Genomic DNA, 24,855 nt, shown 5'->3' with positions numbered 1-24,855 from the left:
CCCTTCGTGGCTCAGTGAGTTAAGAACCCGACTAGTGTCCATGAGGATGCAGGTTCGATCCCTGGCCTTGCTCAGTGAGTTAAGGATCCAGCATGCTGAGAGCTGTGGTATAGATCGCAGACTTAGCTTGGACTCGCGTTGCTATGGCTGTGGTGCAGGCCAGCAGCTGCAGCTCCAATTTGACCCCTAGGCTAGGAAATTCCACATGCCACAGGTGCAGCCCTGAAAAGCAAAAAAAAAAAAAAAAAAAATTGATAAACCTGAAAAAATAGATGGACAGTGAATGACAAAGGGTTATCTACCAAATATAAAACTCTCTTATGACAAAAAATTTTAAAAATTAAAATAAGAAAAGGATAAGAATGGACAAGTCCAACTGGATAAGAAACAGGTGAAAAGAATGTGAATTCACCAGTAGTCACAGAACCGTGAAGTAACAATGACATATTAGTTTACATGCATTAAGCTGGCAAAAGTCTAAGCAAGAGATGTGTGATGTGTGTGGCTGGCTGAGATGTGATGGAAGGACTCTCTCACAGATTCCTGGTGGAAAGCATCATGTGACAGTTTTTTGGAAAGCAACCCAACACAGTCATTAAAATGTAAAATTGTATAAAACTGCTGACCAAGACATTCTACTTCTAGAACTTTATCCCATCAAAATGAAAGCCCCCAGCATCTGAAAATAGATGTGCGACTGTTAACCTATAGTGAATTTTTTAAAAAAAGTAGGAGTTCCCGTCATGGCGCAGTGGTTAACGAATCCGACTAGGAACCATGAGGTTGCGGGTTCGGTCCCTGCCCTTGCTCAGTGGGTTAAAGATCCGGCGTTGCCGTGAGCTGTGGTGTAGGTTGCAGACGCGGCTCGGATCCCGCGTTACTGTGGCTCTGGCGTAGGCCGGTGGCTACAGCTCCGATTGGACCCCTAGCCTGGGAACCTCCATATGCCGCGGGAGCGGCCCAAGAAATAGCAAAAAGACAAAAAAAAAAAAAAAAAAAAAAAAATTAAAAAAAATTAAATAAAATAAAAAAAAGTAGAGATAAAGCAGATGCTTTGAGTAGGAAATGGCCAGATAAATAGTCGTACACCTTCGTAAGGGAAAGTGATAGAAACATTGTAACACACAACTATTCTTGATAATGGAAAAGAATTTCCACAAGCTATTCCTGAGTCAGACAATCATGATGGAGAAAAGCTTATATAAACAATTCAATTTTTGTACACAATGCCAGATGTGGAGGCATATATATTCACAAGTACATGTGTGAGTGTGAATCTACTTATCTAAAGGGGGTTCCGTTGTTATGGAAGCAAACAAGCAAGGATAAATGCCAGCTTAGCAACATCCCAGATTAATGGAGGGACTGAAGCCATGTGGAGAGGAGAAAGAGGGAAGGAAGAAGAGAAAAGACCTTGTAGTTGAAAAGAACTTTCTATGAGAACACTTTAATATCTTTATGAAATTATTCATCTGTTTGCACACCTATATAAAAATTAAACCAAATACGAACTAAAAAGTACAGTAGGCTCTCCATCTCGCAGAGTTCTGCATCCCTGTATTCCACCAACCAGGAAAATATCTTGGGAAAAAAAAAAAATCCTGAAAGTTCCCAAAAGCAAAACTTGAATTTGCCCTGCACCAGCAACTATTCACATATCATTTGCATTGTATCTGCAACTATTTACATAGCATTTACATAGTGTTAGGTACTATAAGTAATCTAGAGTTGATTTAAAACATATAGGAGGATGTGGGTTATATGTAAATACTATGCCATTTTATACTAGGGACTTGAGTATCCTCAGATTTTGGTCCAAGGGAGGTCAGGGATAACTACACAAGTGATTTTTACCTTCCCTGCCCTCAGGGGACGTATATTTTAAAGCTGAATCAACCAAACAAATTACGGGTCCCTTTTTTCTTAAACTTGCACATACTCTTTCTTACCATGAGGAGGATCTGTGGTTTGTGTTTCTTGGACAAATCAATGATATCCACTCCATTATAATAGAGATTTTCAAAGCAGCCATGAAAGTTTTTACGTGGGAACACCACTGATTTTCTATGTCCAGGAATCCCTCCAAAGCTGATCTTAGAAAGAAAAAAATGACATAAATAATAGTGTTTAATGATTTTCTGATTATCTGCCTAAACAGATATGATTAGCAGGCATAGTGATGATTGTTTCAAATCTATTTGGCTTTGTTTACATGATCATGTTGATTTCAAATGAGGTTTTAAATGCACATTCACCAATGCTTTATTTATTACATCTAAAGAGGTTAAATACTCTTCTTACAATTTGCTACTCATATGGCTCTGTCATTTCTGTTAATGGGGAATACTGCATCTTTATGTTCACGATAAATCTTGATTTGTGTGACAATCCAGTCTACTGTGACAATATTATACTTTATAAACCAGACTGTAGAGTCCTGATTTTGACCATGACTGTGGTAGGTTAGAATAATAAAGCCATTGAGAATATCATTCAAGACCAGAATCTCCAGCTAGTCTCTGCTGCTGAGGACACCCAGACCAAACGGATGCTGAGATTTGGTTTGCTGGCAAAATTAGCAAATGTAGCATTTCCGTGTAGATTAGACACAATAGGCAACATGCAGCAAATACTGTTAGGCTTTTAAAAATCCCAAGAAACACTATTCTGAGCTGTGTGCATTTGGCTCTCTTCTTACTTAAAAAATCAGGTTGGAATATATGCTGATTCATTCTCTAAGTTAGAGAGCTAATTCTGTTTAGGATTGCCCTAAAACACAAAGAAATCTCCCAGGTAATATTCACAGCCAAACATGATATAATACAGAAAAACTGCAAAACAGATGCACTTAAAAATGTTCCTCAGGGGAGTTTCTGTCGTAGCTCAGAAGGTAATGAATCCGACTAGTATCCATGAGAACACAGGTTCAATCCCTGGCCTCACTCAGTGGGTTAAGGATCTGGTGTTGCCGTGAGCTGTGGTGTAGGTTGCAGATGTGGCTTGGATCCTGCGTTGCTGTGGCTGTGCCTGTGGTCAGCAGCTGCAGCTCTGATTTGACCCCTAGCCTGGGAACTTCCATATGCTGCCGGGTATAGCTCTAAAAAGACAAAAAAATAAATAAATAAAATGTTCCCCAGGTGTTCCCTGGGGGACTTGTGGTTAAGGATCTGGTGTTGTCATTGCTGTGGCTCAAGTTCAAACTCTGGTCTAGGAACAGATGCCAAAAAAAAAAAAAAAAAAAAAAAAAAAGTTCGTATTTCCTAAATTTAATGACTATTACTCTCATGTGAAGACTAACATCTGCAAAGGATAGGCTGTCTTAATAGTGCAAGCATGTATCTCCCACTGTATGACTAGCATCCACAGGAAGTATTTTATCAGAATTCTGAATTAAGAGAAAAGGGAAATTCTCTAGAAGGTTACATTGCATTTAAATGATAAAAATCTGTAATACTTAAAAAGTCATTTTCAGGAGTTCCCCGTGGCTCAGCTGATTAAGGATCTGGTGTTGGCACTGCAGCGGCTCAGGTCACTGCTGGGGTGCGGGTTCGACCCCTGGCCCAGGAACTTCCACATGCCATGGGTGCGGCCAAAAAAAAAAAAGTCATTTTCACACCTCATAATCAAGATCCAAATAACTGGACCCTCCCTTCGCCTGGAAATGATGAGTGTGCATGTCCACAGTGAAATTGACGTCTGTGTTGAGGAGCTCAATGAGGACGGAATGCCAGTGCTGGTCATCCAGCAGGCTGCCCAGTGTGAGGGTATCAGGGGAGGGCTGGTTAGCATCGCCTGGAAAGAGAGGAAGAAGAAGCGCACCATTGCATGCGGTTCAATGTCATGATTTCTCTTATGAGGTTCAGCATTTCTCACAATCACCCTTTCCTTACATCCTTTTTAGCCCCAAACCCGTTCAGCTGCTTTTCTCTCAACCTTAAATACAATCCTCCTTTGATCTGGTGTAACACCTTCTATCTTTTTTTTTTATTATTTATTATTACTCACTGAATTTTCATTTTTCTTGAAATCACTTTCCTCCTAGGACCTCATTCATAGGATCACTTCAAAACTCTACACTAAGCCACTCTAGTCTTTATATTATCAGTTTATTTGTTAAGCATCGACCACTGATGTTATACAATTATCAAGCTATAAGACTTTTTAACACAAAAGTTTGTATGTACACAAGTATGTATGTATACATGCTTTTTACATAAAAGCGTGTACGTATGCTCAAGATACATACATGCTATGCTTATTAAACCTCAACTGTAGGGCGACCAGGGTCCCATCTGCCTGGACAATTCCAGTCTTCAGAGTAATTATTTATAGGGTCTGCTTTCTTTCGCAAAAGCGTTCTGGCTTCAGGATTAAATTAGTGACTGAACTGTAAAATAAAGCCATCACCAAAAGATATTCTCATCTACACAGTATTTTCAAAAACACCACCTTGCACTTTTTACCTGAATTAAGGAATAAGATGAGTTTTCCTTTAACTAACTCCAGGGTGATGTGTTTGCCATTTTGTCCTTCTCTGTGCAGCAGGACACCATTGTTCTCTCTGGTTTTAAATTTCAGAGAAATAACATCTTGGTCTGGATTCATGGATTTCTCGTGAAATGTGTACAACAAGGAACTTTTCCCATCAAAATTCACCATCTCAGATCCTACAGGGGAAGACATTAAAAAGTGGTCTAAGAATAACATATTCTTAATCGTGCATTGAAATGCATATGACAACACACCCATATGCATACACAGTCTATCTCTGGTTTGTTGAACATGGGGGAAGAAAAACGACCGCCCATTTTCCCTTGATACTGGGAGTCCATATACCTAAACTCCACGGTTTGCCTTTTCTGACCCTTTACCCAAAAAGTATCATCTAGAAATATTTCTGTGGATTAATTCCAATTGCTCTCATCTTTTATTGGCCTATTTTTATCCTGTGAAAAATGAAAAAAGGAGTTGAAGGTGAAGTCAATCTCCCCTGAATCCAATTTCCCTGTATATTTAACAATCATTCAACATTTCCGTTTTTCTGAAAAGTGGTAATAGTTCTCACACACTGGCGAGAGGTAAAATGCCACTGTCACTCAATGTAAGTGGCTTAATTGTTTCTGAACTAGCATCTTGAACTTTAATTCTCACATAAGTGGTCACTATAATATAGTTTTGTCTGGCTGTGAAGGACACCTGTAAAGACAGCAGATATACTAAATACTACTGTAAACTCACAAGTAAAAGGAAATGATTGTGCCTTAATAATATATTTGTGTCATAAACGAAGGTCCAAGAGAAAGCTGCTAAAGTATAAAGATGATGTCTTTCAAGCCAATGATAGATGTTTATTTAATTTCACAAAAAGTTGTGGCTAATGTATGCTTGCATTTTATTCAGATTAACTAAAATGTTCACAGAAAATCCTTCATGTTCACAACTTAAAAGAAGTACCCCTTTTATGTAGCTACCTTTTGAAAATTCAGAAGTTTGATTCACAGATATTGTGTAAAATACATAAACCCCATACTCCGTCTATAAATCCTATAAGCAAGCAATCATTCTTTGCTGCATAATTAAATAAACATGCCTGATAAAAACATAACTTTGTCAAATTCAAACGATGTCCCTTAGAGTATGAGATGGCAATAAACGAATGACCACTTGATAACAAAGAATTTAAATGCGTTCACTTTTTTGAATATTTTTCTGTTTTATTGAAGTAGAGTTGATTTACAAGGTTGTGATAATTTCTGCTGTACCACAAAGTGATTCGGTTATACATGTACACACATCCTTTCTCTTTCAGATTCTTTTCCCACATAGATGACCACAGAATACTGGGTAGAGTTCCCTGTGCTATACAGCAGGTCCCTGTTGGCCAGTCATTCCATACACCTCAGTATGTATATGCCAATCCCAAACCTCTAGTCCATCCCTCCCTCCCACCTGTCCCCTTTGATAACCGTAAGTTTTACAAAGTCTGTGAGTCTGTTTCTGTTCTGCAAATAAGCTCATTTGTATTCTTTTTTTAAGATTTCACTTATAAATAATATATGATGTTTGTCTTTCGCTGTCTAACTTCGCATAGTATGAAAGTTTCTAGGTGCACGTTTTTGCAGTCCAGTTTAACTATGCCACTGAAAGGCAATGATAATAACTAAGGCTTATTTTTGCAGTTAGCTAATAATTTTTTTTCCATAAATGATTTTGCCAGGATTATTCGGATCAGCTTTTGTCCTCATCTTCCCTGTTGCTGCTACTGCTTTGTAACAGCAACATTGATCTTCTAGAGATCAGAATCTCCTGGAGAGTTTGTTAAACATGAATGGCTGGGCCCCTCTCTCAGAGTTTCTGTCTAACCAGGTTAGGGTGGGAACTGAGAATCTGTACTGCTACCAAGGACCTGAGTTTTATTGATGCTGCTGGTCTATGACCATATTTCAAGAACCACTGCTCTAAAGCACCTGAATTATATTTTCTGGAACATTCCCCTCAGGCAAAATGGAGTAGTGAAAAATTTATTAGGTGATAGCAACACAAAAGTATGGCTTTAAAACTCTTTTGTCCTAATGTTTTGACTTTCTTTCTAGTGGATCACTAACACTGTACCTAGAACAACTAACCACATGTTAGTCATCAAATTATATCTTATGAGACAGATTCCACATGTATTTTGACAGTTTTTTTTTTAAGCCTAAAGCGACTAAATTATAATATAGATATGGAGCAAACTGAGTATTAGCAGAACCCTTTAAAAATAATACATCTTATAACAGTCCTGAGAATTTAACTAAAATCTTAAATGACAGTAAACTTAAGCTCTTGTGTTCCTGTCATGGTGCAGCAGAAACAAATCTGACTAGGAACCATGAGGTTGCAGGTTCCATTCCTGGCCTCGCTTAGTGGGTTAAGGATCTGGCATTGCTGTGGTTGTGATGTAGGCTGGCAGCTGCAGCTCCGATTAGATCCCTAGCCTGGGAATCCCCATATGCTGCAGATGTGGCCCTAAAAAGCAATAAATAAATAAATAAAAAGGAAAAAACAGCTTAAGCTCAATGTAAGAGCTTAAACAACATAGATAAAATTCAGAAATTGCTTTTAGAAGTTCAGAATGGTAAGCTGCTCCTTCCCTTCATCTGAAATCATCCACATCACTCTGCAGCCTGTTATGGTACAGTCCCATGTGCTAATTTTTTAAAGATTTGTTAAAAATAAGCTGGAAAACAAAGAATTGGTGGCTGGGAGCCCATGTGCCTGCAAAGCCTAAAATATCTGTTGGCTGGTCCTTTTCAGGAGAAGCTTGCCATCCCCTACTCTGCAGAACCACCCAGGGATGGTTACTGTGCCTGGTTCCTGACCACTGAGCCACAGGCATGGGCTCACAACCAGACATGTTTCAATCCTTCTTTAATTTAAAAATTGAAAACCCTATTTTATATAGGAAATCACAAATTTCATTATTTTTGTTGACCTTCCTATTGCATAACTCAATACACTTTGTGACTATTATTGATATGTATTTTATAAAGCAAAGAATGGGTCAATATTTCACCTCCTGGCTATATATTTCTGTGTAGAATATAAAAGATTAGTTTTTAACACAGACCATCTTCCATAGCTTCAAATTCTGCTTTGGCAAGGATTCTGCTTTGGCAAAAATAATTAATGACAGTAACAATAATAATAATAATACACTTTTGTTATTAAAGGATCATTTTCTTTCCATCTCCCTCTCCCCCACTGCCAACCTAATTTCCAGCCATTCCACAGGTACAGCTCATGTTCAGTTGCTATTGATATAGCATCTGCTAAATATCACACACTCTGCTGGATGCCGGGAAAAAACAGAACAGGATAGACATGGCCCAGCCCTTCCAGAACTGACAGTACTTCCCTCACTTTCTCACTTTTACTACCATGAAAAAAACACACTGTACCTGTAATATCCCAACGTCTTACTGTGGGTTGCTAGGAAACTACAGTGACAAGGGAACAGCATACAGCTTAAGACAGGAATAGGAGAAAGACAGCTCCTTGATGAAAGTGTTTGGAAAGAAAGAATGCAAAGAATCAAGTAATCTAATGATTGTACGTACCATCACCCAACACACTTCACACAGAACTGACAAATAGGTACCAGAAAGCTACCGACCATGGTTCCAAAAATGGGCTACTCTGTTAATCAAGAAGCCCTCCAGGTAAGTCCACGCCATAAATAAGAATACACATAATCACAATATGATTTATAACAAGACTATTTAGACTGGAAACTCAATTATAGGCTTCATCAAAGAGAATTCATTTTATAAAATGTCATGTACTAATAAATGTTCATACATCAACCTGAATATTTGAAAACAAATCGGAAGTCAGTAAACATATTTTTTAATTTAGTGCTAAATACTCAAACATGATTTGTAAAAGCAATGGATTATAAAATGTAAATTTTTTAAAAATAATCACATTTTAGGATAGAGAGTACTTTGCTCAGTCAGTCAGCAGCAGTGAGCTCTCCAAGTATGAATGGGGGAGAGCCCATGTCTCCCCGCCTCCCACTGGCAGTCCCCCTTGAGCTTAAGCTCCACTAAGCAGCGGCTCCCTTGACCCACTTATTGTTGATCATGGTGTGACCAGAGAAGACAATTTTCAAGTCTCAGTACTTACTGGTCATGAATGTTTAGGTGACTTTGTTTCCTCCAGTCTATCACCATAAGATTTTTGCTAGTGGACCATTGTAAGAGCAAATAAAAATTTTTAAGTTCACAATGAATACAAATCATGCACTATATTTATGTGAATGAAAACACCAAAAATGTATTAAATCAGCACTTAGCATCATATTTATCTTTTATGAGAAACCTTCATGAAAAAAAATTTCGTACGTAATTCAACTACTTAAATAATTAACTATGGGACTGTACAGTAACAGAATGCAGCATGATGTGCATGATTTCAGAGGAAGGCAAGGAGCTAACATTCCAGACTTCTATTTGACACAGAAGTCACTTATTATTCATTGAAATAGGAAGTAATCGTTTCCTTATCGTGACTTCAGAAATTATATTCCGGAAAGAGTAAATGTGATACTTTGTGGAAAGTAAGAAGTATTTCCCCAATTTTAAGACACTTTAACTTACAATCCTCAGTTTGATTAACTAAGATTATACTTTGATAATTGCATCACTAACAATATCATTAAAGAACACCCCACACGTACTTGCCAATTAGGGAAGAAAATCCTTTTCACTAGTAGTGAGACTCAATTTGTGCTGATATATTTACAGCCTCTGGATCTGGTCCCACCAACAGCCCTTCATAACACAGAGGAGTAGCTCAGAGAAAGGACTGTGAAGTTGTCCTGTAAGGGTTCGAATTCTGGTTCCAAAGCAGAAAAACTTAACCTCTCTGTGCCTCAGGTTCCTCACCTATAAAAGGATAAAGAAGCCTCTCCTTCTCAGCACTAGTATGAGTGCTACACAATTTAACATCTGGACAGTGTGCACAGCAGTGTCTGAAATACGGTAAGCCCTCAGTGGACACTGGCTACATCATTACTATTAGAGCACAGGGCAAAGGCAAGGAGGTGCAACCACAGTTAACACTGCATTTACAACGTCTGCTTCCGACCAAGATGGAGTAACAAGGGCCAGATTTACTGTCCCACTCAAAGCAATCAAAAATAAAACAAAACAACGATAACAAAACCCAACAACAACAAAAAAGGAAATAACAGAAAACGATACGTTTTAAGATATTTGACATCTCAGGGAGGGGATGGACTGGGAGTTTGGCGCTACTGGATGCAAACTATTACATTTAGAATGGATAGGCAGGAGTTCCCGTCATGGCTCAGTGTTTAACGAATCCAACTAGTTATCCGTGAGGACAAGGGTTCAATCCCTGGCCTTCCTCAGTGGGTTAAGGATCCTGTGTTGCCATGAGCTGTGGTGTAGGTCGCAGATGCAGCTCAGATCTGGCATTGCTGTGGCTGTGGCACAGGCCAACAGCTACAGCTCCAATTCAACCCTAGCCTGGGAACCTCCATATGCCACAGGAGTGGCCCTAAAAAGACAAAAGATAAATAAATAAATAAATAAATAAATAAATAAATAAATAAAAAATAGAATGGACAAGTAATGAGATCCTATTATATAACTCAGGGAACTACATCCAACTCTTGTGATAAAAGACGATGGAAGATAACAGAAGAAAAAGAGAGTTCCCATCATGGCTCAGTGGTTAATGAATCCAACTAGGAACCACGAGGTTGCAGTTCAATCCCCGGCCTTGCTCAGTGGGTTGAGGATCCGGTGTTACCATGAGCTGTGGTGTAGGTCACAGACACAGCTCAGATCCTGCATTGACTGCTGTGGCTCTGGCACAGGCCAGTGGCTATAGCTCTGATTCGACTCTTAGCCTGGGAAACTCCATATGTCACGGGCGCGGCCCTAGAAAAGACAAAAATATATATATTTTATATATATATATATATTTTACATATCTATCTAATATATAATATATCTCAGGATAGTGATGCCTGAGAGGAGAGACAAGATGACCCCCACCACGGCCTGGGGCACTGCTAAGCAAGAAGGAAGAACTGGGGCAAAATTCAGCACATTCTCTGAGTAGAGGAGATGGAGTCAAGAGTCTGGTGAGAATAAAGCATCTGGAATCCACAGGCAGAATGTGGAAAGAAGAAAGATGAACAGAGAACACTGGGGATCCTGCAACACAGCACTTGAGTATTCAGCAAAGAACTGATCAATACATGCCATAAGGAAACTCATCAAGGCTGGGAAAAGAACTGTCTGAAAGGATTACTAGGGAAATAGTGCCAACTTGCCCATGAGGTTGGGAACAGTGCCCATTCTTATCATGCAGGCTGGAAACTTCATAATTCACTGACCTTGGGCAGAGTACTCAGCAGGGTCTAACCTCACTAGGAATCCCTGGACTACACACTACTCTGTTATGGGCTAACAAATTTCAAAAGCAAGACCTAAAAGGTTCAAGTCCCTTCAATTCAATGTGTCCTTGAACTAAGGTCAAGCATATAAGAATATAAAAATATCCAACAAGGTAAAAATCAAAATGTCTGGTTAAAAATTTCCAGGCATACAAAAAAGTTGGAAGTAGTACCCATATTTGAGAGAAAAAAAATAAATTGAAACTTATAGAGAATTGACATAGGCAATATAATTAGAAAAGAAAGACATTAAGGTAGTTATTATAACAGTCATCCAGGAGTTCCCGTCGTGGTGCAGTGGTTAACAAATCTGGTTAGGAACCATGAGGTTGCAGGTTTGATCTCTGGGCTTGCTCAATGGGTTAAGGATCTGGCATTGCCGTGAGCTATGGTGTAGGTTGCAGACGTGGCTCCGATCCCGCGTTGCTGTGGCTGTGGTGTAGGCCAGCAGCTACAGCTCCGATTCGACCCCTAGCCTGGGAACCTCCATATGCCACAGGAAGCAGCCCTAGAAAGGGCAAAAAGACAAAAAAAAATAAAAAATAAAAATAAACAGTCATCCATACGTTCAAAAAGTCAAGTAGATACCAGGAAAAGTGAAAATTTCAGTGTCTACATTGAATGGGATTACTGGCAGATTAAACACTCAGAAGAAGAGATTAGTGAACTTGAAGATAGCAACAGAAATATTCCAAAATGAAATAAAGAAAAAAATAATAATTTAGGAAAATAAATAGAACTTTAGGAAAGTGTGTGACAAAATAAATCAAGTAGCCTAATGTACACTTTAACTAATAGATAGCAATAAAGTCCCTTAAGCAGAAGAAAGCTGGGGGAAGTTAGAAAAATGCTTTAAGAAGCAATGGCTGAAACTTTCTAAATCTGATGAAAACTATAACATACCAATCCAAATAGCCCAACAATCTCCAAATACAAGAACAGAATAAAACAAAATTGAAGTACATCAGAAACAAATAGCTCAACAGCTCAAAAGCAGGTAAGGAAAAAAAGACATGTCATGCTCATAGAAACACAGATACAGATGGCTGCAGATTTCTCACCAGAAAGAACACAAGTAAAAAAAAATAGCAGAGCAACATCTTGAAAGTATTATATGAAAAAAAAATGTCACCCTATAAGTTTCCACTGAGTGAAAATAACTTAACAAAAATGAAGGTGAAAGAACTTTTTTCAGACATACAAAAGCTGAAAGAATTTCTCACTGGCAGATCCACACTATAAGCAATGTTTACAAGAAGTCTATGAGGGAGTTAACGAATCCAACTAGGAACCATGAGGTTGTGGGTTCAATCCCTGGCCTTGCTCAGTGAGTTAAGGATCCGGCGTTGCCGTGAGCTGTCGTGTAGGTTACAGACGTGGCTCGGGTCCCATGTTGCTGTGGCTGTGGTGTAGGCGGGTGGCTACAGCTCCCATTGGACCCCTAGCCTGGGAACCTCCATATGCCACGGGAGCGGCCCAAGAAATGGCAAAAAGACAAAAAAAAAAAAAAAAAAAAAAAAAAGTCTATGAGGCAGAAGGAGAAAGATACGTGGAAATATGGATCAATACAAAAGCATGAAGAACACGAGAATTTAATATGGAAATTATTACCTAGATTTTAAGTGCCTTTTAAAAATAACTGAAAGGGTGAGACTTCTAAAATGGCCAAGTGAGATGCCTGGCAAATCCTACCTCCCAATAGCAATGATAAAACTGGGGAAAAAAGTCAAAAATAAAACCTCAAGGACACTGGAACCTGACCACAAATATACAGAATATCTAGAAGCATATATTCCAGAAAATCTATTGGAACTCAATAAGAAGAGTGGGAACCTGTGTTCTTTTAGCCAGAGGCTGCTCCACCCCTAAACCCTTGGCACCAAACTTCTACCAGGGCTGGGAAGCAGAGCACAGGAAAAGTTCCATCCCTAGGGGCACTGTCAACAATAGCTGTCTCAGTGACAAGCAAGAGCGCCAACACTGCAGCAATTCAAGGCTGGCTGGACTGACCAGCCAGCCACATAACAAATTTAGAGGAAACCATAGGGACCAAATTTAGACCAGTGATCAGGAAATACAGCTCTGAAGGGAGACATTTAATCGATGACCTGAATGATGGGATGTAGACAGACTGGGCGAAAAACTTGGAAAGAAGCATTTTAAGCCAAGTAAACTGCTCATACAAAGAAAAGAGTTCATTGGTGAACCTGGGTTTGCATTATATGGGTAAGTTGAGTTGGAGAGATTTGAAATGGCTTAGGGTGTAATTTGGGGATAGCATACTTAGAATTTGATATTCTTTAGATGTGTAGGGACATGGATCTATCAAAGATGTATCAAACATGTAGCCCACGTTTCTAGTGTAAATTCCTGGTAAATGATGTAATCATTTACCAAGACAGGGAAAACTAGAGGAAGAGTAGGCTTGGAGGGGTTGGGGTGAAGCCAGGTCAGGAGAGCAGTTTGGACTCATTAAGTTCTAAGTACTTATGAGAAAGCAGTAATTACTGATAAGAGATTGCTTCTGTTTTCCTAATAATTGGTCCTATGGTCCACCTCTCAGATTTTTTTCAAACATCACAGGTCATTTCAGGCTTAAAATTCTGGTAACAAATTATAACATTTTAAATGCATAGAAGCAGGAGTTTCCAGTGGCTCAGTGGGAACAAATCTGACTAGTATCCATGAGGATACTGGGTTCTACCCCTGGCCTCACTCGGTGGGTCGGGGATCTGGCATTGCTGTGAGTTGTGGTATAGGTTGCAGATGTGGTTTGGATCACAGCTGAGTTGCTGTGGCTGTGGTATAGGCTGGCAGCTGTAGCTCCTATTCGACCCCTAGCCTGGGAACCTGCATATGCCATGGGTGCAGCCCTAAAAAGACAAAAAAAAAAAAAAGAAATTAAATACATTAAAATAACATTAAATAAATGCCTATTATATACAAAAAATGAGAGACTGTTCTGTTTCATCTGATTTTAGGGTAATATTATCTTTCTTTTTTTGCTTTTTAGGGCCTCACCTGCAGCGTATGGAGGGTCCCAGGGTAGGGGTCTAATCCAGGCTACAGCTGCCAGCCTATGCCACAGCCACAGCAGCGCCAGATCTGAGTGGTATCTGTGACCTACACCACAGCTCACAGCAATGCCAGATCCTTAACCCACTGAGCAAGGCCAGGGATCAAACCCAAAACCTCATGGTTCCTAGTCGGATTTGTTTCCACTGCGCCATGACAGGAACTCCAGATTTTAGGGTTAATATTATCTTAACTTTAACATTTTCCTACTTAATATTAAAAAAAAAAAACCACAAGGCTATATTATTAAAGTTTAGAGAAATTTATCATTTTTACCCTTAAATAAAAATCTACCTTCAATTCATAGTTGGATATAAACTGAAGGTAAGAAACCCATTCTCAAATTTAGCTGGTCTACAAAGAATAGACATTTGCCCTCACCTGCACTGGCCCCTTAGCACCTGGAGGACAGAAATTGTGCCTTATTCATTTTACTCAGCCTTGCATGGGATAAAAGTTCTGGAAATAGGTATTGAATTGAACTAATACTTTTTCTAATCTAGTTTGACTATTTTCTACTTTCTCCATAATTGAAATGGATAAGAGATCAGCAATCTCTCCTATGACTAAAGACCACATTAGCTTCCAGAGTTTTTCATCATCACAGTGACAACGTCCACTTTCATCCTATGTTCTTCCATTCCTATTCATGCATTTTCTGACCTGAAATCTACTTACAGTAGAAAATACTGAACAGAAAGGAAGTTCCACCTGCATGCTTTTCTCTCAATATTCTCTTTAAATGCTTCAAAATACACAGGCTTTATTTCTATAAATGGTTGACAACAGGCTTATAAATATTGACACATGTTGAAGTTGTTATCTAAAATCTACATTTTTTTCAATGCAACCGTTAATGTCTTTTTTAAAGTAAATACAAGATTTTAAAACAGGCAATTACATGTTCTATTTCCTTCTCCTCTTCCCTCCTAACCCACTTGATTTCCAATGCCTGAGTTGATGCAGGACTAGGGGGATGACGGGCAGACCCCCATGGGGCTCACCGTTTTGGGCCTATCTCCTCCACCTTCGTAATAATTCATGCATACCTTCTCTCCTTTCTGCCCTTGTCCTTTCTTCCCCTCCTTCCTTTTCTCTCTTATTCAAAAAATGAACACAGTGATAAATATATTGTTACATTACAACAATGAAGCTAAAACAACACAACAAAGGTGCGAGACACAAGAAATATGATAAACATATTGTTACATTACAACAATGAAGCTAAAACAACACAAGAAAGGTGCGAGACGACAGAGGAACACTCGAGATTGACACTGAGCATGACCATGGGAGAGTCAACGTAGATGGCAGGAAAGAAGGACTAGAAGGGACCCAAAAGATGAATGACGACCTTATTCAAGCAACAAGGGCAGATCTGGGGAGAACCATCTTATTCAAGCAACAAGGGCAGATCTGGGGAGAACCATCCAGGTGTCTATGGCTCTTCAGAGACCTGTGTTGAGGAAGTCAACTCAGAATTGAACAGACAGGCTGTAAATGCTGAAAACTTGAGAAAGTGCATGAAAAATCAAAGAGGGATCTTTTTAGAGTGGAATACAAAGCCTAGAACAAGTCCATAGGGAATGCTGACACTGGGGGATGGAACTGCCAAGAAGGGAATGTGAGGAACCTTGGGGCAGACACTTGGCCTTGGGGTGCAGGTCATCAGGGATGCTAAGGAGACCCCATGCACTCCATTTCTCCTCTAGAAATAGGGGAAGGGCTTTTCAGATAGTGAAAATGTATATCCCAGGCCGGGAAGCTGTGAAAATATGCAATGTTTACAGGAATAGCAAATGTCATTGTAAATGAAATGTGAAAAGATGAAACTGAAAAGAGAAGTTGCATCTATGAGATATTATATGCCAAGATAAGCAATTTGGACATTCTCTCAATATCAACAGAGCAGTGAAAATATAAGTGGAAAAAAAAAAGATAATAATGATCATTTTGAGCTATAAACCATATCACATTAAGCTACTGCCAAAAATAAAAATGCAGAGTGCTATGCTTGAATAATTATTAATGATAAGAATGAAGACAAAAAGAGCCACTACTATTAAGGGATGTATTTTGTGTTGTTTTACAAATAGTGGTGATTATTTTCCGTTTGCATTTTTATGCTAGGAGCCCCCTGTGCCCCAACAGCTGGTGTTTGTTGAATCTAGGATGCATGCAGGTTCCATGACAGCTGCACTGCCAACTGGCCCTTTCGGGGATCAGGTACACAGCTTTGATCTTCCTGGTACCGACCTCTAACCCAAGAAACCAGAGTAATATCTTCTCACGAAGAACATCAAGCTAACGGCAAATCCCCATCAAAGAGCATGTTCTGCTTTGAAGTCAGTAAACCTGAAGTTGTTTCCAGAGCAATGGGGGAAGGAAAAGCTAATTTCATGGGATCAAAGAGAAACTCTAAATATCAGGCATCCTAGCGATTGCAGCAGTGAGCATACCTACAGATCCCAGAAACAAAAGGACGGAAGGAAATGGCCAAAGGGAAAAGGGGGGAAGGACTGATGGCCTTGCCACACCACCTATGCTAAGTGTGCTGGGGACCCATAAACACTAGGGGGCAAGGCAGGGTTAGGAAACAGAGCAAAAGTGGACTATTAGGAAGAGGAATGAAACCAAGGCAGAAGGTGACCCTGAATGTGGGATGGGTTTCTTGGGTGAGCCCCACCTCTAGAACCACCCCCTGTCTGTAGGGTTACCAAAGAGGAAATGATAGTATTGCTATTCAACAGATCACTGCACCCTCGCCATCCCTATCCCATTAGAACCCTAAATTCCTGCTCCCACAATTTATATATATCATTCCCTCCTACAAGCATCCTCCCTGCCTCCTCACTCATCACTCAGGCCCTTTACTTTGAAAACTGACTGCCTTTTGTTTTCCAACCCAACCGACTAACCACTCTATTCCCCTTGCCCCATGTTCCTGTGTTCCTGTTACTCGGTTTTATATTTGTTTTGTACCATTTTATGACTTCTCATAAAATCCTGACAAAGAAATAAATAATTTTAGAAGGTTCCCCCACATTCAACACAGTGCTCTGCAAATAAATAAATTTATATATGACAAGTGAGGGAATAAAGAACTGAGTGACTGAACAGTATGTCAGTTATGAAAACAAAATTAAGACAAAAAGAACAATAGTTTTAAGCCCTAGATCCAATATGTAGTAACTCTTACAAACATAATTTCTCCAAGGTTCGGTTTCTTCCTTCTCTGAAGCCGTGAGGTTACTGCTGTACTGAATTCATTCGGTTGGTCTGGGAGTTAAATGAGAAAATGTCTATAGGAGGTGAGATCTGACACATTCAATACCCTCGTATAAGGAAGACCTCATTGTTACACTTCCCTGCAAAGCTAATGCTCCGATCAGGTATGGAGTAAGTTATGACCAAAAACCCAAGATGCTCACATCCAACTTATTCTCCAGTTTTCTAGAAGGTTATCTTAATTTTTTTTTCATTTTGTGTTAATAAATACTAGCATATTCGAATTATCAAAAAGGCAGCTGAAGAGTTGATTCCCCATATATTTCATCTAATGCTTTTATGCTTGTGTTTTATGCTTACATTGGCTGCCTGGTTTTTCATTGTTGTTTGTTTGTTTGTTTGTCTTTTTAGGGCCGCACCCGCGGCATACGGAGGTTCCCAGGCTGGGAGTCAAATGGGAGCTGTAGCTGTCAGCCTACACCACAGCCACAGCAACTCGGGATCCGAGCCATGTCTGCGACCTACACGATAGCTCATGGCAACACCAGATGCTTAACCCACTGAGCGAGGCCAGGGATCGAACCTGTATCCTCATGGATCCTAGTTGGGTTCCTTAACCGCTGAGCCATGAAGGTTGTTTACTTTTATCATCAGTGGAGAGGAGAGGGAAGAATAATACATACATGATGATTGAAAGAAGATTCTACAGTGATGCAATAGAGGGAAAAGTGAGCCCTCTTGGAGTATGGAGAACTCGGGACACCAGCAATCACCTGTGTCCCCAACACAAGTGTCATCCCAGTGTCAAGACAACCACCCATCACAATAAATGACTGTTGCTGATCTGAACTTTGTTAATCTTGTGACAGGCCCACTATAAAACAGGTACTTTGCTGACCTCTGAGAATGCAAGATTCCAAGGCTCAGATCAGGCCCATCTTTGAATCCAACTATAAAATAACTATAATAACATCAAAACTTCCCATAAAGCCAGTTCACCATGCACACAGAGATACTTCAAAGGCTGAACAAATCAAGTTCAGTTTTCAATTTGGCGTTTAGAACCCGTCACTCCGTCACTGATTTCGGTCGGGGACTAAACACCACTTACTGTATGCACATCCGTACACTTCAATCCGCATCCCAATCCGGCCCTTGGGGTTCCAGGTTAAGGGGAGGAAGCGCAGAAACCTGGCTTCAAAGGGAGGCTGGAGTCTGTAGTGCACCACACTGTCTGCATTTGTGTTTCCTGGAAAACCCTGGGAGAAAAATGGAGACAGGGGTCAATACATCGGCAGAACATCATTTGAATGGATGTGGGTTACAGGTATAACTGAATCGCTTTGTCGTACAGCAGAAATTATCACAACCTTTTGTATCAACTATACTTCAATAAAGCTTTCAAAAAAGAATATCATCTTCTTGTCACCTCACACGCTAATGAGTGATCAATGCTTCCCTTTGTTAATATGCAAATGACTGCCTGCTTTAGAGAAAGTCTGCTAACCTTTAAGAGGAATGTGACAACCTCTCTTCAATGCCTAGATTAATCAGCATCCTCTAAATTTTCCTTATTTGCATGGTAGTTTAAATTTCAATGGCACCTTTAAACCATCCAGAAACTGCTACTTTTGATGGCTTGCTTTTAGAAAGTTACTCATCCTCTAAATCATTTACTTCCTAATCTCCAGGCAGTCAAGACACTCACAAGCAACCTCATGTCCACAGCACTCAAGCACAAGGGTAACTTGTAAGATTTGCAATAAGAATCCTAGAGCTGGGAGTTCCTGTCGTGGCTCAGCGGTAAGGAACCTGACTAGGACCCATGATGACGCAGGTTCGATCCCTAGCCTCACACAGTGGGTTAAGGATCTGGTGTTGCCTTGAGCTGTGCTGAAGGTCGAAGATGCAGCTCGCATCGAGCCGCCTTGCTGCGGCTTTGGCGTAGGCCAGCAGCTATAGCTCTGATTCCACCCCAAGCTTGGGAACTTCCATATGCTGCGTGTGGGGCCCTAAAAAGCAAAAAATAAAAGAATCCTAGACCCTGGAATTTGAGAGCTAGGAGGAACCTGGACATTGTTCTACTTCAAAAGCCTTAACCTATAAGTGCAAAACTCAAGCCTAAGAATGTGAAAAGACTCTGGAGCAATAGGATAACTATTATCCAGCATGGCCAGGACTAGATCTGGGGCTTTGGGTTTCAATCCCAGTGTTCATTTTGTATTGTCAGACTGCCCCAAGTTATCACATTTAGGGGGTGGTTGGGGAAAACACACCAACACCAAATGCCACAAAAGAGAGGTGTGCTTTCTTAGCTGCACTATCTGGCTTCATGCAAGAGGGCCCAGCATAAGAGCAAAGGAACTTGTTATAAGGACAGTGACTTCTTTCTCATTTTTTCATGTAAATATCAAGTAGAGAAACCCAAAAGTAGACAATGTTGCAGTAACACACTGATTATAGTTATGTTAGTAACGATTTAATCAGTTTTTAAAAGGTCATACTTATATATATGAGAAAAATTAACAAAATCCAGCACAAGCTCCGACACACAGGGAGTGCAATTCTATGCAGCCTCTCCATCTTGGCAAATCTCTTTTTAACAGTGTTTACTGAAGTGTTCTGTACTTTTACATGGAAAAGAAAATGAAGGTTGGGAAATGAATTTGATTACCCCTTATTAACGAATCCACACCCCGCTCACCCCTCCTGTCTTGCCAACCGTAGTAAACAACAATACATCGATACCCAGGAAGTTTTGGGATGAGTTGACAACCCATTTGTAAACAAGTCCTTTTGTCCCTGCCTCCACAGTCCATCCAAATGCAGGGCTCCTCTCCCTCTCCACCCAATCCTTGGGACCTGCTGTAGCCTCCTATGGACCAGAACTTCCACCAGCAATTTCTGCCCTTGTGCCACAGGGTCAAGCTTCTGCATTTGAAACTCTATACCCCTTTTTAAAAACTGTTTCTTATTGATTCTTCATCAGATTCTTCTTAACCAACTTTCCAGGTGGTTGATGCTACAGAGAAGCCATAACAATGCAAGGTGCTCCTAACTGTAACAGAGCATCTTAACAGAAAATGCTGCCCCATCCAAGGATGTGACCAGTTTATGCTCTGAAAATGAATAAGGGCTCTCAGGTATGTGTGTTTCTTTTAAAATCTGTTGTAAAATGTTAAACCTAGTTAAATGCCACCAATTTTGGGGAACCCACACTCAACGCATAAAATGTAGTATTATTTGGGCCTAGGTCACCTTCAAGTTCTGTACTCTTTGATCTCACAAAGTTTATTAACCAGAAGTCAAAGGTTCTCCACTTAATAGTAATAAATGAAGGTCCTCCACTTAACAGTAATAAAATTAGGGAACAAAAGGAGCCGACACTTCTTTTGGCCACATCCACAGCATGTGGAAGTTCCAGGACCAGGTATCGGACATGTGCTATGGTAGCATGACAGTGCTGGATCCTTAACCCACTGAGGCACCAGGGAATGCTGGACTGACACTTCTTATGTTCCCTCCCACTAGAGGGACAAACTCACCTACCTGACATGCAGTTAATACAAACAGCCAGATATAATCCTGCAGCACAAGAGCAAGACTTTTCTTAGTTCAGCCAAGAATGATACCTGCCTAGTTATTTGGCCCTGTGAAACAACCAGAGCAAACCACGCCAAATTAGTAATCAAGTCTGTGAACCAAGGAGTTCCCCTCGTGGCACAGTGGTTAACGAATCCAACTAGGAACCATGAGGTTGCGGGTTCGATTCCTGGCCTTGCTCAGTGGGTTAAGGATCCGGCATTGCAGTGAGCTGTGGTACAGGTCACAGACACGGCTCGGATCTGGCATTGCTGTGGCACTGGCATAGGCCGGTGGCTACAGCTCCAATTCAACACCTAGCCTGGGAACCTCCATATGTCGCAGGAGCAGCCTAGAAAAGGCAAAAAGACAAAAAAAAAAAAAAGAAAGAAAAGAAAAAAAAAGTTTGTGAACCAAGACCAGGGACATTTCCTTGGTACAAAGGGATGGGGAGTTCCCATTGTGGCTCAGGTGTAACGAATCCAACTAGTATTCATAAGGACACAGGTTTGATCCCTGGCCTTGCTCAGTGGGTTAAGGATCCGGCATTGCCGTGAGCTATGGTGTAGGTCACAGATATGACTTGGATCTGGCATTGCTGTGGTTGTGGTGTAGGCTGGCAGCCGCAGCTCCAATGTGACCCCTGGCCTGGGAACTTCCATATGCCTTGGGTGCAGCCCTGAAAAAAAAAACACAGATGGAACTAAGAAAACGGAAAATTCAAATGTAATGAGAGTGCACATCCTAGACATTGTAAAACTTCTTTTTGGCTAATGAGTAAAATGCAAACATGGAGGCACTTAATCATTTCTCTTCAATTAAAGTGACATCTTTGCCGTGCATCATCCTTTCTTTCAAGGGTTAACAACCGTAAACTCTTTTCACTGCCCCCATACCCCATAGAGGAATTCAAGAATGTTCACCTCCCCCATTATATTTGATCCCAGGCTTATATAGGGACAAGCAACATTTTCTCAGCCCCACCCCTGCCTAGGATATGGTCTTAAGCTGTTACTACCTGCCACAAGCCACAGTTCCTTCATCTACAAAACCAGTTGGGTAAAACCAAACTCTAAAGGTTGGAGTCCTGATAAAATGAGATAATGTCTGAAAAGTAACCCACCCACTGCCACCTGGAAGTAAAAGCTCCAGGAATGGCAGCCACTGTGATTGTGGGCTGTAGGTGATGGGTTTTTGTTTTTGTTTTTGTTTTGGCATTTTAGGGTCACACCTGCGCTATATGGAGGCTCCCAGGCTAGGGGTCCAATCGGAGCTACAGCTGCTGGCCCACACCACAGCCACAGCAATGCCAGGTCCAAGCCACATCTGTGACCTACACCAGAGCTCACAGCAACGCCGGATCCTTAACCCACTGAGCAAAGCCAGGGATCGAACCCGAAACCTCGTGGTTCCTAGTCGGATTCGTTTCCACTGTGCCACGATGGGAAATCCTGTAGCTGATGTTTTGATTACTGTCCATGCATTTGGCAGAGACAGCGCACCTGTCAGACTCTGCATTCCATTCTTTACATTTTATCTCAAGTTCAATGGCTAAGACATCCAGATAAAGAGTCAGAAGAGGAACACTGGCTCTTACATTCATTGCAATTCCAATATCAGGAGTAAAATTACTATTTATTTTAATGGGGCTGACAAAAATTGTAAACCTCAGCATAAACTATGTGATGAAATTATTTCCTAGGAATGATACTTAAATTGTTTTATTTACCTTATATTGTATTGCTTCTTTCTGAAGTTCTCTGTTTATTAAATATAAACTGAAAACTGTGCTTCGGTATGATGACAATGCCCTACAGCAGAAGGAATTTCTCTTTTTGTTTAAATGAATTTAAGACAGAGTACTATTTAAGAAATATTTCAAGGGAGAATAATCGATGTTAACAGTCTATGAATAGAGGAGACAAAGACACTCTCTTCAACCTCTGAGATCTGTGTATAAAATGAAGCATTCATTCTATGTGATTTAAATTTTATTCAAATATTTGGAATATATGCACATATGTCTACCTAAATGGACGCATATGCGATTATCTTAATTCATTCTAATTTTAAGAAATTACACATGGAAATCACAGAGACTCACCTACAGGAGTGAAAGTTCTGAACCCCACATCAAACTCCCAAGTAGGGGGATCTGGAACCGGGAGAAAGAGCCCCTGGTGTATCTGGCATTGAAGGCCAGTGGGACTTGGGCACAGGAGCTCCACGGGACTAAGGGAAATGGAGACCCCATTCTTAAAAAGCACACACAGACTTTTAAGGGTCCCAGGGCAAAGCAAAGTCTCCATAGGAATCTGGGTCAAACCTGACTGCAGTTCTTAGAGGACCTCCTGGGAAAACAGAGGTGAATGTGGTATGTTGTGAGGGAAGGACACTGAAGGCAAAGCTCTAGGGAATATTCATCAGCATGCCTTTCTCTGGAGGTGGCCATTTTGGGAAAATCCAGCCCCACCCATCAGTGCTGGGAAGCCCCAGGGCAAACAACAATCCAGGTGGGATCACAGCCCCTCCCCTCAGTAAACAGGCTGCCTAAAGACCCCTCAGGCACACAGCTGCCTCTAATCCCATCCAGAGACAAAGCCCCACCCACCAGTGGGCAGGCATCAGCCCCTCCCATCAGGAAGCCTACAGCAAGCCCTATACCAACTTCAGCCACAAGGGGGGCAGACACCAGAAGTAAGACAGGCTACAACTCTATTATCTGTAAAAGATCACCACACCAAAAACCTATAAAAATGAAAAGACAGGACTATATCTCAGATGAGGGAGAAAGGAAAAGCCCCAGAAAATCAGCTAAGTGATCAGGAGATTCTTAACCTCTAGGAAAAAGACTTTAGATTGTTGATGCAAGACATTGGAAATAAACTGGAGGCAGAGATGGATAACTTACAGGAAACACTGACCAAAGAGATGCAAGATATAAAACTTAAACAAGAAGAGATGCAAAATACAATAACTGAAATAAAAAATTCACTAGAAGCAGCTAACAGCAGATTATGGGAGGCAGAATAACGAATAAGTGAGGTGGAGGACAGATTAGTGGAAATTATGGATGCAGAACAGAAAAGAGAAAAAGGATTGAAAACAAATGAAGAGAGTCTCAGAGAACTCTGGGACAACATTAAATATACCAACATCCATATTATAGGGGTGCCAGAAGAAGAAGAGAGAGAGAAGGGGACAGAAAAAATATTCCAAGAGATAACAGCCGAAAGCTTCCCTAACATGGAAAAGGAACCACTCACTCAAATCCAGGAAGTGCAACGGGTAACAAATAAAATAAACCCAAGGAGGAATACACTGAAACACATATTAATCAAACTAACCAAAATTAAAGACAAAGAGAAAATCTTGAAAGCAGCTAGGGAAAAGAAACAAGTAACATACAAGGGAACCCCAATAAGGTTATCAGCAGATTTTTCAGCAGAAACTCTGCAGGCCAGAAGGGAGTGGCATGATATACTTCATGTGATGAAAGGAAAAAAAACCTCCAACCAAGCAGACTACCCAGCAAGGCTCTCATTCTGATCTGAAGGAGAAATCAAAAGCTTCACAGGTAAGCAAAAGCTAAGAGAATTCAGCAACACGAAACCAGCCTTACAACAAATACTAAAGGAACTTCTCTAGGCAGAAAAGAAAAGACAGCAACAGGAAACAAAAATACCACAAATGACGAGGCTCACCAGTAAAGGTATATATGCAATAAAGATATGAAATCATCCATGCACAATTATGCCACCAAAATCAGAAATCATCTGAAGAGGTGGGTACAAATACAGAACACTGGAGACGCACTTGCAATTATGACACCAACAACTTAAAACAATCTTATATATATATATAGACTCATATCAAAACTTCTGAATAACTGCAAACCAAAAATCTACAATTGATACACAAACAAATAAGAAAAATCAACTCAAATACAACACTAAAGATAGTCATCAAACCACAAGAAGAGAGAACAAGAGAAGAAA

General features: G+C 40.4%; 1 protein-coding gene across 4 annotated transcripts in view; it reads right to left on the bottom strand.

Moving 5' to 3' along the window:
* Window positions 1-24,855, bottom strand: part of LOC102166958 (contactin-associated protein-like 3) — a 205,491-nt gene that overhangs the window by 92,712 nt on the left and 87,924 nt on the right. For all 4 annotated transcript variants that reach the window (XM_021072824.1, XM_021072822.1, XM_021072823.1 and 1 more), the window contains exons 4-7: window positions 18,387-18,534; window positions 4,464-4,667; window positions 3,617-3,792; window positions 1,950-2,093 (exon numbers count right to left, since the gene is read on the bottom strand). In XM_021072824.1, the coding sequence (XP_020928483.1) occupies window positions 1,950-2,093; window positions 3,617-3,792; window positions 4,464-4,667; window positions 18,387-18,534 (672 nt within the window). The remainder of the gene's footprint in view (window positions 1-1,949; window positions 2,094-3,616; window positions 3,793-4,463; window positions 4,668-18,386; window positions 18,535-24,855) is intronic.

This window comes from Sus scrofa, chromosome 14, assembly GCF_000003025.6.
Source record: "Sus scrofa isolate TJ Tabasco breed Duroc chromosome 14, Sscrofa11.1, whole genome shotgun sequence".
In the NCBI taxonomy this organism is placed as follows: domain Eukaryota; kingdom Metazoa; phylum Chordata; class Mammalia; order Artiodactyla; family Suidae; genus Sus; species Sus scrofa.
Note: the sequence above shows the minus strand (reverse complement) of the source record. Positions and strands in the feature narration are given on the sequence as shown.